The sequence below is a fragment of the Xenopus laevis genome, chromosome 5S (assembly GCF_017654675.1).
Source record: "Xenopus laevis strain J_2021 chromosome 5S, Xenopus_laevis_v10.1, whole genome shotgun sequence".
Lineage (NCBI taxonomy): Eukaryota > Metazoa > Chordata > Amphibia > Anura > Pipidae > Xenopus > Xenopus laevis.
The window spans coordinates 122,088,211-122,101,484 of NC_054380.1; the positions used below are offsets into that span (position 1 = coordinate 122,088,211).

Sequence of the window (13,274 nt, forward strand, 5' to 3'; positions counted from 1 at the left end):
TTCTAAATGAATGTCTGATTTGAATTCCTGAAATGAAGATAACCCAAGATTGTACTGTTTACACTTTTTCATGTTTTTCTTGCTGTCTTGTGATGGGGTGTAGGGTTTGTAAAGTCACTCAGAGCAGGTGTCAGATTACACCCGTGCACCAAGGGAAGTGTCACCTCTGAAAATGAAATAGGGAGCACAAAAGATACTGTGGACAAATGTCTAATCTGTGGTGATCTTAAATCATAAAAAAAACCTGACTGCAGAATCTAATCTATTTTCAATGCTTCTTATTAAAAAAAAAAACAACAACAGAATTAAGCTTTTAATGGGCAGAATATATCAAACAGGTAAAAACTGGTAATTAATTATGTGTTTGTTTAATTTACTTTGCCATAAGAAGTATGAGTACAGATCATGAACGTTCTGTAATGTACAACCCATGATGCCAGTACCACTGTTTATCTCTTCAGTTTTCTGGAAACAAAGCTGGGTCAAGTAGCACTGGCACCAACAGCAAAATTACTTAGTCCAGTGCCCCACCAGCCTATCAACTCTTTGCATCCCCCTCCCACTGCTGTGCACCTCCCCACCCATCCTATTCCAATCCTACCCTCCCAGTTGTCATTTGATCACCCTCCTCACTAGTAGCTCACTTTAGAATTTTGAATTGTGTCCCCTGAGCAATGCACTCTAGACTGCTACCTATTGTACCTACCCCTATATCTATCCCAGTCTGTGTTCCATTAGTGTTCCATTAAACAACTGAGACCCAACCAGAGGAGTCACAGGATACATTGGGATGCATATAGAGGCCTTAAATAATCATCGGTTATCTGAATTAGTAATTTGATCAAAAAATCCTTTGGCATTTCCTGTGGCCTTAACGGTGTTAATCATAGTGATAACTTCTGTCCAATTCAAATCAAAGCATCAAATCAAACTATCGGTTCCAACTAGCTTTCAAATTAATTTTAAGGAGGGCAAAATTTTTAAAAAAAATAGATAAGGGTCTAGGTCTAGGAACAGATGCATGTTCCCTTTGTGGGTTGCTAAACAGGCTTTCATAAATCTTCATCTTAAAGGAGAAGGAAAAGCCTTGGTGCACTTGGTGGTGCCAAATGTTAGGCACCTCCAAGTGATTGCATTGGCTTATCTGCTTATCAGCAGAAAACTGCACCGACCCAGGGTTCTTCCAGTGAGCACCTACGGAGCGATCCACTTCCGTCTTCTTCTTTCCTCAAATTTCCAGTGGCAGACGCATGTGTAGTTGAATGAAATATCCGACTTTTTAGTTAAAGTTCGGCTTTTCGTTCTACTGCCCATGTGCAGCCATGAGAAGATAGAGAAAGATGGAAGAAGATTGCTCTGTGGTGCACACTGGTATAACCAAGGTGCAGTTTTCTTCTGATAGGAGCACCGGCCCGGGGTTTATGGTAAGTCAATACAATACAAACCTACTTTTTGGCACCCCCAAGTGCACTAAGCCTTTTATACTCCTTTAAATATGTAAATATAAATATGAACCTATGATATAAATTTGTATTAAAAAATCACAGCCTTAATTTAAAAAAAACATTGATCAGTCTCCAAACATGAAAAGATTATGGTTTTATGGAAATACCACTGCAATAAATATTGTTTAAAAATAAATAAAAAGACAGCTCAACATTTCATCATTTAAGGAAGAACATTAAAAATCACAGACCCTCTGAGCTACAAATGTGGCAACACATTTTGTTTTTTTTATTTAGAGTAAGATGTGTTAACATCCAGCATGACAAAATTTGTACAAAGTTCACAATTTAAAAATGAAGTATCACTGCAACTTGTGATTCCACACATTTATCGCAAAATTAAAATGTCGTCAACGAATCCATGCCGTGTAGTACAAAAATAAATCAAACTTCAGTTCCACAGAGAGCACAATAAATAGTTTATACAAAATTTTGTCTTAATAAATGATTACTTAAGTTAAATGATAAATGAATATGAACCATAAGTTATAATAAATAAATTTCGATGACTCACAATAATTCCATATGAAAGGTCAGCATTCTAATATGTGACACTTTTGTGATCCCTATATAATAGTCACAGATAAATTTTGATTCCATATTATGTACCACCGTTAGATGAGCAGCAGGTTTGTGCTTAAAATCCCTTTCCATTGTACGTAGGTGATAACAATAATATTCCAAACTGATACTATTACTCTACCGAAAGCATTACTATATTGGCAAAGAAGCTGCAGACACAATGCAGTGAAAAAAAGCAGATGCCATTATTAACAATGATAGCCCTAAAAGAGTTTAGGGCAATGTACAACATGTATATGGCAAAAGGTTAACATCAAGCACCTTGCGTCAGCTTTTCGAAAAAGGCATTTCTGAGCATGGCCTACACCTAATAGCACAACAGAAAGATGGTTCTTTACAGAGAAGGTACTGCAAAGCCCAAGGTAATTACATAATCTTTTCCCAGCTAGTTATGAAAGTCCTCATGGAAAACTGTAAGCTTTTGTACAGTGAATAGTATAAAGTGCTGCTGGGATATACATTTATTTATACATATATATACCGAGGTTGAGTATTGTATTAGAATATTTGTTCTGATATCCCTGTAACCTCCCTTAGCGATATTATTGAGATAGCCATAATGGCGTTTAGTAGAATTTGTTCAGAGTTAGTGTCACAAGGCTATTGACACAAAAAATTGCACACCTCCATATATTATGGATATATAGGACAAGGTAAGTGCAAAACGTCAACTGGCACATTGTGGGGACAATGACCCTGTAAGTCCTATTCTGCTAAAAATATTTTTTTTTTATTTTCTTTTTTTAAAAACCATCTTTTTTTTTATTCATAGCAAAATTCTAAAGTACATTGTACTTTCTGCATAACATCAAGACATGGAAGGAAAAAAAGATATGCAATGTTGAAAGTAACTGACATCCTTAAAAACACAATACATCTTTGACATGACTTTAAAAGTGGTCATATGCATACATATAGTGCAGTTGTTTGGAAGAAAAGAAACAATGCGGAAAAATCTTCATTACAAATGAGAACGATAAAAAAAAGAAGTAAGTGCCATCTGATATTTGTAATTGTAACAGAAGTTAAATGAAAACAACTAAACAACAATCTGATATCATATTTAAAAATAAAACATTAAAACAATAAATAAAATGTTAAAACAATAAATAAAATATTAAACTATTCGTTACATTAAATTAAGGAATGAGTTGAAGGTTAACTTTAACAACTTTCTTTTTTTAAATTTACCATAACATTTTTCCAGGGATCATTTTTGCATTGACTGTAAACCTCCAATAAATAAAAGAAGAATGAAAAAAAAGCCAACTGAAAAAATGTATTAAAAATAGTGTCTTTGATCCTCAATCAAAAATGCAGGAATCCAGTACAAGGGCATTTTACTACCAGGCAGTTCTGAGGGAAAACGAATCAATTCTGGAGTGAAAGGGTGATTTAGTGGCTATTTCTCCAAAGTTTATTTGAAAAATATCAGTAGGAATACTTTCATTGTCCGCTTGTGTTCTGAGACAGATCCTGTTGACAATGGGAGGTTCCGTTTTAGATCATCTTATGCTCATTTATGAATGAAAAGTGCTTTTAAGCTGCTTTGATTCTCCACGCAAGTTTTCAGAGCTTTGATGTTGTTTTTCAGCAATGTAACCTTTTTTTTCCGTAATTTACAACTATCCAACGTCCTTTCCATGGAGTTAAAAAAAACTCATTGATTTCACCCCAGCCACACGCTGACCACTGAAACCAAAAGTCCCAGCTTATATTTTAAGCATTGTTAAAAAATAAAGCATTTCACATCAATTCTTGTTGTGAAACAATACGTGCACCAAGTGTATTTCTCAAACCTCATAAAATCCCACAGCCTGAGGCCCAAGGAAAGTGTCTAGAAAGTGGCTGCAGGATACAGTACCTTTCAAAGCTGTTTTGTATTATTCAGTTCAAAATACTAAATCATCGATGCACCAAAGCATAAAAAAATCTACACTCTGATTCTCTTCATCAGCTTACCGTTTTGTTCAGAAATATATTTACCTCAAAAAATGTGCATACATTAGCAGCTATAAACATTACATGGCATCTCACACAATGTCAGCTTTTATGAAAACGTACAAAATGTGTATGTATTCAAAAACTATTCAGCAGTTGCTATTTTTGAAAGCAAGACATAAAATCATCATGAAGTCTTGTAAGCATAACACTGTTTCAAAATGAAATAGATATATAACACTTTTAGGTAAATTACAGCAGCAGAAAATAAGAGGCAACCGTATTTATTGATTTCTTTTTTTCAAGCAGACGCTTCCTCAAAACACAACTGCTCAGACTTGTATTCCTCGCACAGCTTGCTTTATATTTTCCAGCAGCGCCTTATTTTCTGGACTCTGGTAACGATCTTGGTTTGTATACATGTCCGTCAAAGTGGTCACGTAGGCATCAAAATTCTGTTCATTGATTGGATCCTGTAAGACATGTAAGCCATAAACAACTGATTCATTAGATTTATATATTGTGTATTTCATATATTTATTATTATTTACATTAATAATGATGAAGAGGGCTGTCAATGCATTACTGTCTAGCTTTTTTTTCTTTATTTACTTACTCTACTACTCTAAATATACAGAACTAACTCTAGCCCTTTGCTTTCTTTAGCTCAGAATATTATGCCTATCCAAGAAGCCATCCTTAAAGGCAGTAATGGAAGTTGCCATCAGAACATCAACTGGTAGGAAATTCCACAGCCTCATTGCCCTCACTCTAAAGAGCCGTTTGCACTGCTTCAAGTGAAAATCCAGTTGCTCAAATCTAAACGGGTGGCTTCTTACCTTTCCTGTATATGATGTCCTCTAATGTATTTGCAAAGATTTATCATGTCCCCTTTCAAGTGTCTTCTCTCTAGAAAACAAACTCAGTTCCTTTCTTATAATTTAGCTGTCCCATTCCTTTTTTGGAAAATGTGCAGTTTACACCTCCTCTTTGTAATATATTGTTCAGCCAGTTCTCTAAGTACAATAAATGTTCCAATATTCCTTAATTTAATCAGTAACATTCTGTATGGTATTGTATCAAATGCTATAACAAAATCTAAGCAGTTCACATCCACTGCCATCCCAATGTCTAGGCTTCTGTTAAATTATATTAGTCTGGCAAATCTATTGCACATAAAACCATGTTGGCACAAGCTCATAGTATTGTGATTTGAAATGTATTTGAGTATCATTATATTACAATTGTCACCCAAACACACCTACAATACTAATGGGCAGGTTAGGGAACTCAAAAAGATCTTTGGAAGGACACATTTGGCTAGACTTCCTAACAGACATCTCTGACCAATATTGTAAGTTTCCTACTGTAGCTCCTGATGTCTGTAGCTTACTAGTCATTAATTCAAACAAAATTTGTTCTTTAAAAAATGGTGAATTGAATGGCAAGAAGTAAAGTAAGTGTTATATGTAAACTCATAATGGATACATATTTAAAAAAGTAAGGAAATAAAGAAATGTAGAAGGGTGGAGGATCCAATTTAATATAATAACGGAAGTATTACTGGTGATTCCATATTGCTACCACCAAGAGGGAAACACAGGAAGGGAAAGGCTGCTGTCTGAAATATTACCATTCCTATTTATTTTAGTGCCTAGCATAAGAAAGTCCCTTTCCCTATTTTGTTTTATATACAATATTTTCCATAGATTTTCTTCTTTATGTGACAAATTGCTGCTGTCAATAGCTTTCAGCTCTTACACTGTACACATGAAAAGACAAGAACCACTAGTGCAGTATAAGCCATATTAAACTATGTTAAGGTAGCAAAAGCCATGAATTTGTTGTCATTTTTCTACATATTCCTATATTCTACATATTCCTGCCCTACAAGAGTGCTAACTAAGCTAGATAGCAATTTGTGGAGCGTAGGATACAATGGAACTAAAAAAAGGCAAAATACAGGAGCTGAAGAAGGCAGAGAGATACAAAAGGAAGGCATTGTTAAGAAATTTTAACATTAATTATTTTTCCCTTAGGACAATTTAAACCACTCCAAAATATAATGCTGATATTAATAATTTTTACTCTCTTACCTGCAGTGTGGAAGGGGGAAGCAGGTTGACATGGGGCAGGAGAAGTGGGCAGGAGAGTTAAGAGGATGGGGCCAGGACCCCTCTAAAAAATTTTTGCAGGGGTGCCCAGTGCACTCTAATTATGCCACTGCCTTAACAAAGTGCTAGGTTGGTTCTACATTGTATGTTCAGGTTAATGCATTCTCTTCAACAAGCAAAAGTCTTTGTCAAATTTCTAATATATCACATGAGAATGTTGTAAAGGAAGATAAAAAAATGTATAAAATAATATAATAGGTTACTTTGTATATTTTGATAACAGATATATAGGATAGTGATAATACTACACTCTACTACTTACCATGTGGGGCAGCTGGATATTAGCTAGACTGTTAATTAAAGACTGGCTGAGATTGGCCAGCTCATGTAGAAGAGATTCATTTTGCTGTTCGATCGCTTTATTCTCTTCTTCAATTGTCTTCAGGTTGCTCTCCATGGTGGTGATCTAAAAGGTGCAAATATGTGCAAAACAATAATATAACAAACGTTATCACAGCATGCGTTTTGTAAAAATTGGCCATTAATGCAAATGTGAATGTGTGATGTCTAATTATTTTGTTAATTTATGTGAACATGCTTTTTGGGTATTCTGAAGGAAAATATTACAAGCCTTGAATAATGCTTGTTATAGAAACAATGGCTTTACAGATAACTGTCAGATAACCCCATAGGCTACTTTTTTTTTTAGTGCATTTTGTGGAATTTTGAGTTTTAAGCTAAACTTGTATGTGTGTAGCGTGTGCAGTAGTGATGGGCGAATTTGCGTCGTTTCGGTTCGCCGAAAAATTCACGAAACGGCGCCGGTGTCTCATTTTTTTGACGCCGGCGTCCGTTTTTTTGGCAAAAATGTGTTGGTGTCCAAAAAATGCTGGCGAATTTTCGCCAAAAAAACGGCCGTTGCGCGAATGTATTCCCCAAAAAAACGGCCGCTTCTCAAATTTATTCGCCGGTGGCGAATCGTGCAAATTAGCTGCGAATTCGTGCCTGGCGAATAAATTCGCCCATCACTAGTGTGCAGTCATGTGCAGCTACATTTATGGTGGGTAGCTGTTATAAAAAAATATAGCTTTATTATAAATGAATTAAACACCTCAAAATGAAACAAAAAGCCTATCAACTTTCCTACAATAACATTTTTTTTTAAATGTAAATCTAAAGAGGGTTGCTAGACTTTACTGTTATTTATTTAACAATCTAACTATCCCCCCTTCCACTTCATTACAGTAATTATGGATGATTATACTAATTACCCTCTAATGTTAAAATATCCACTACATTTTGTATCCATCTGATGCCTTATCTTTATATTGCCGATTATCTGAAAATTTTGTCTGTAACATTTTTAAAATAATATTGCTGCCTATGATACTTTTTCACATAATGATTCTCTTTGCAATGTGTTTATACTATGTGAAATTGAGAATTGTTCTTCTATTAAGAGACATGTATTTTACTATCCTGCTTTTACTGGGAGGAGAATTGTATCTAATTTGGGATGCTGATCCTACATCAGTGCTGCCCAGCTTGGGAGGAACAACGTCCTTTCGAAAATGGTCAGAGAAATTGGACAGGACTGATTAAAAATGAATCTGCTATTTAAAAGTGACAATCTTCTAATATTCTCTAGTGATATTGAGTGGTACTGATCTAGGTGATGTAAAAAAAAAAGAACAAAATCATGGCCTGTTTATGAATAACTTTTATTCTTCAAAGGCTGAATTTCGTGTAAGTTACATGGAAAAACCACACAACCTCCCCTCCCGTGTAACTTACATGAAATTGGTATTCATCAACACAGGGTTCTTGGCAAGCAACAGGGCGCTCGTCCAGTACCTAGTGGGAGGGAGCAGAAGCTGAAAAGGGGGCAGAGAATGAGGCAAAAGAGGTGGAACTGGTTCCAATGAGCAAAACAATGTAGGTGCATGAATAAGAAACATGTTTTGGAGATGCTAGATGTCCTGTTAGAATAGCCGATTGGCTGGTCTAACTTTAATGCCATCCAGCCCTGCCCAGCATTAAAAATAGAATGCCATTTAGTTTTTTTTTTCAAGATACTCTTCAATGATGTTTGTGTTTTTAATTCCACCTCTTTTTTATGGTAAAATCAGAATTACTAGAATCTAAAATAAATAAGAGCAAACAAAAAAGAAAAACATCATTCCGCATTTGACTTCATTTGAATCCCAACGTCTTTCGACAATTTCCCAAGATAATATCATAATCCAAATATTTTTATTTTGTTGGAATGGTTAATGTTCATTGAAGAAACATGTTTACGTGTTAATAAAGGTTCAGCTATAATGCATTCTAGTTTCACGTATGTAGTGCCACACAATTAAATGTAACACTGGGGAATAACAAAGGGTAACTAGCTGGTTCTCATCCTCACCCCTACCCTCCATGTATTTGTTTTATTCTAGCCTATTACGATATAAGAGTTGATGTCTTGGTTGATGAATACCATGCAGCCAACATGAACATGTGGCCACAGAAAACGGTATTTACAAATTACGGATGCGCCTGCATGCGTCACATACTGTAATGATGTAACTTGGACATGTCATGCACATGCACCACACAAAGCATTGTTAGTGCTTGCTTCTCAAAGAGGTCTTTGATGACAATGGTTTTTGATCATTTTGGCCAACACAATTTTTTTGAATTTTCAGTATTGTTGCATTTTCTTACTTGGTCATTTCTTTGAAACAAAGAAAATAAAGTCAGTCTTTTTCTATAACAATAACAAACATGTGTAAAAGATGGATTTAGCAGGAATATTCCAGGTTCACCTCCTGTTGTAGTAACTACAAAGGGATTTAGAGTTTGTAGATATATTGGGGGTAATGTTTTATGGTAAAAAACGAAGGGGGTGACAACAGTCCTGCACTAGACTAATGCTCAATAATATAAAACAACAGAATTATAACTGACATAACACTCAAAATGTATAGGGGGAAATTCATTAAAAGGGCAAATTTTTGCCTCGGAATGTTCCGCCATACTTCGCGTCACTTTGTCAGATGTTAATTTGCAGTGTATATGCTAATTCATCAAAATGCAAAGTTACATCTTGGCAGACGAACGCTGGTGAAACTTTGTCAGCGCGAGCATTTCATAGTGAACTTAAGCTATCGTTCATTTCTGCCTAGCGAAACTTGGTTTACGCACTTACATTTGGTCAATTTGAATAAGGCGGGTACATATAGGTCATATATACAGTTTTCTGTCTTTATTAGTGATGTTGGTAAAATTGCTTGAAGTGGCCACATTATTAAAAATGTCCAAGGAAACAAAATAAAGACAAAAAAGATCCTCTATTGTCCTTGACATGAGCGCACCTTAAAACAAACGTTTCATGAGCTTCAAATAGTTAAAAAAAATTAAAAAATATATATTTAACAGTTACAATTTTTAAACATAATCCCCACTTTAAAATATTAAAAAAACATCATCTTTTTTACTTCTTTTATGACTTTTCGGCATAGAGGATATTATGTCACTGACATAAGATTGAGGAGGATGTACTGTAGCTTCATCTTATCAGTTTGCCAGGTCTAAGGTGGCGAAGCAGACTCTGACGAAAAGGGTAGCTCAATGGAAAAATTGGACTTTAGTAAATTTGAGGAATAGTCGTCATTTGCTTGAGTGAAAATTCACCTGACTAAAGGGCACAAAACTTTATTAGCAATGAACTCTTTCACTAGCGAATTCTCCTCTACGCCTGTTAGTAAATTGGTGATGCCCCTGCGGATTGGATTTCTGGCGAATTTTCACGAGCGACTTTGTCCTTTAGTAAATTTGCCCTATAGTGTGGATTGCAGTAAAGCTGTACTTTCAGCAGTAATCCTGCAGTACAGTCCCCTATTATTTATTTCTTAGATAAGTTAGATTTTCATGGAAGTCATGGGGAGAATTTAATAGAGGAATTTCAACCCCCCCACACTTTGACAGCTCGAGATAACATTTTGCAGACATGGATGTCATTGTTATGTTAAGAACAGAGATGGGGCTTCAGCATTTGACCATCATAAGAAATTATCTTTAAATTATGAATTGAGCATGCATGAAGTATGGGTGAGTATGAGAATAAAAGTTTTTCTAGACTTTTTTATCCTTGCTTTTTAAAAACAAGTTAGTGGCATCTTGGAGGTAGTTTGCATTTATGTTAGCTTCCGGAAGACTTTACAAGTCTAAGATAATATCAATACTGTTCATTTGAAATAATATTATAGGAGAACATGTTAATACATAATGGCTACCTGAGTTCTGAGTTTAATCATGTCAGACTCCATCTGGGAATTAGACTCATTTAGCTCTTTGATTTCTTCATCCAGTTGTTTTATTTCTTCATCATTTTCAATTCCTGAGTGATGAAAATAAAAAGTTGAAGTAGTGACATTTTGAATGATTTATTAGGTTGATAGCCATCCGATCTTCTCCACTTTGATTCTTTTCCATTTAGTGTGTAGAGGATTGCATGGAAAATACATTAATTTTTAATGAGAGATTATGACAACAAATAATCCACACCCGAAGGGGCATCTATACCGTTAGTTGTATTTTATCCTCTTTGATTATCTAATGGTTATACAAAACTGTTGTGGAAAGTGGCTGCATACAGTAGTAGCTCATGTAAATGTAAACTGTTAAACATAAGAAATTTTGCCATAAAGTAAAATGAACTATTTATTTCCAGACCATTTTATCTTTTCTAAAATTTTAACCATGGTTTAAGTAGGAATTTCTATATGGAATACTGAACCCCCTATAGTAAAATGTAAGTACTGTATATTAGAAGCCACACTAACATATTTGGATGTTTTATAGAGGTCATGCAATTAAACTAATTTTCCTTACGTAACTTCAATTAATACCCATTATAACTAATGACATCTCTATGCGTCTAGAAGGAGCTGCTCTAAAAAAAACAATTTATTATGCGACCAAACTGCAAAATTCTGAATCTGAAAATACTCCAGCTAAAACCTGTTGATATCATTGGGAAATCAATGGCAGATGTCCCTTTTACAACTAGAAGATCTTTCTTTGATTCATGGTTTTTGTGCTTTTTGTATGTTTTTGGCACCGTTTTTGGCACAGTTACCATGGACAAGTCGAAAAAGTTAATGTTGTCGCAACTTTTCTGCATCTATTTCATGTTTGTGTTTTTTCAGTTTGAATCTTTCGATAGATGACTAGCATTTGTGGAAATTAGTTCATTTGTGATTTTAAAAACCTCTAAAACCACTCAAATTTTTCTTCTAATAAGTAGGCCTCCACATGTATATATTTACAGATCAGTTTCAGTTATATCTTTTCTTAATGGTTGGGTCTCAAGCCTCTGTAAATTGGGTTCACACAATCCTTACTTTCTATGACAGCCAGAAGATGTAACCATTTACAATTGTTTTCTTTTCTTTGATCACTTGCTGATCATATGAGTGGGAATCACATGGGTATGTTGGCCAATAGGCAAGTCAAGAACTACACAATGACACATACACTGTGTAATTGACACCAAGTCAGTAAACCTTATGCAAAATGATTTCTCTGGCTTTGACTGCCTTTTAATCAAAGTAAGATAGTGATGTGCTTTAAGGGCAAGTAAAGACTAAAATAGAATAATGCTATAAATGCTGTATTTTGTATACTAAACATTAACATGAACTTACTGCACCACAAGCCTAATTAAAGAAATAATTTATGCTTTCAAAGTTGGCCACAGGGGGTCACCATCTTGTAACATTGTTAAACATCTTTGCAAGACCAAGCCTACGCACATGCTCAGTGTGGTCTCAGCTGCTGCTTAGGGATCATCATAAATTATAAAAACAGCACAAGACAAACATTATTTGCCAGAAGCCGATACAGCAAGACTGATTAATAATCAGAATATACAGACTGCACTGGGTCCTGTGTTGTCATGTAATCATGTGGATTTTATAGTTTTTGTATTGTTTAATACAAACTTTCTCCAACTCTGCAGAAACAGTGGCTGCAGCAAAATAATCCTTCAATGAGAATCCCAGTTAATCTGTTTAAATTGGACTCCATGATCTTTGTCCCTGCAGCTGGAGTTGGAAACAGTAAAGGGGTTGTAAAGCCAAAATAAAATACAATACAAATCTCTACACAGTCGCTGACTGTTCCACAGAGAAACAAACAAAGCTGCTTGAGTTCTGCATGGCTGGGAAGTAAGGCACGGGCTCCCCTTGCTGTTCATAAGTATGATTGTTTCCCTGCAGAGCAGTTAGGGACTGTCTGACAATTTCTATCCACAGCATTAAATGAAGGGGGAATTTCACTGCATACAGTCAGGTGTCTTATAAAAACGGTACACATTTTTTAATTAAAGTATATTGGAGATAGGTTTCTTTTTCATTAAAGAAATAAAAATGGGATTTTATTTTTTTACCTTTACATGCTCTTTAACATTTATATCACAATAACAGGCATGTTTGTGAGTTTCATAATCTTTTCAGAATGCATGTTCTGTCACCTATCCACAAATAAATAAAAATAATGCTAATGTTGATTAAGTATACAAGATAATGCCTTTATTTCAATACAACATTAGTTATTTAATGATAAAAAGTGAAATAGAAAATACAGAATTTATCATTGTATTAAGCTGTAAAGCTTGCATATTAACCAGCCCAAAAGCCACCTCCATCCAAAAATATCAGCAGTGTGAACAGATGAATGAAATATATTTCTTCTACTAGTGAAATGTGTTCTGAGAGTAGGAAAAACTTTAGTGAGTTGCTCTTTAGCAAGCTATAATAGGATATAAAAGCACATTAAGGAGGTATTACTGACATTTGACTATTTCTCACTATAATAAAAATAAAATTCAAACCCAAATCCCCATTAATTTACCAATAAATCTGATTGAAAAAGTCAGTGCGTGAATAAGTTGTGACAAATTCATGTGTCAAATCGAATTGTACAACATTTTTTATTTGACGTTCAAATCATGCAACTTTTTCAAGTTGTCGACGGAAAAACTTGACTTTCTTTTATTATTGAACGAAAACCAGCCCAAAACCCTCAAAGATCATGAAGGCAAGAAGCATCTTCCAATTGTTAAAGGGACATCTGCCTGACTTTT

The 13,274-nt window shown here is 34.9% G+C and overlaps 1 protein-coding gene across 17 annotated transcripts in view; it reads right to left on the bottom strand.

Annotated features, from left to right (window-relative positions):
• Positions 1 to 1,713: 1,713 nt before the first annotated feature.
• Positions 1,714 to 13,274, bottom strand: part of LOC108718228 (myelin transcription factor 1-like protein) — a 311,370-nt gene continuing 299,809 nt past the window's right edge. For 14 of the 17 annotated variants that reach the window (XM_041565032.1, XM_041565041.1, XM_041565044.1 and 11 more), the window contains 4 exons: positions 10,423 to 10,526; positions 7,937 to 7,996; positions 6,465 to 6,608; positions 1,714 to 4,501 (listed from right to left, as the gene is read on the bottom strand). In XM_041565032.1, the coding sequence (XP_041420966.1) occupies positions 4,361 to 4,501; positions 6,465 to 6,608; positions 7,937 to 7,996; positions 10,423 to 10,526 (449 nt within the window). In that variant the 3' untranslated portion in view covers positions 1,714 to 4,360. The remainder of the gene's footprint in view (positions 4,502 to 6,464; positions 6,609 to 7,936; positions 7,997 to 10,422; positions 10,527 to 13,274) is intronic. The other 3 variants (XM_041565040.1, XM_041565039.1, XM_041565036.1) reach the window with 1 other exon arrangement.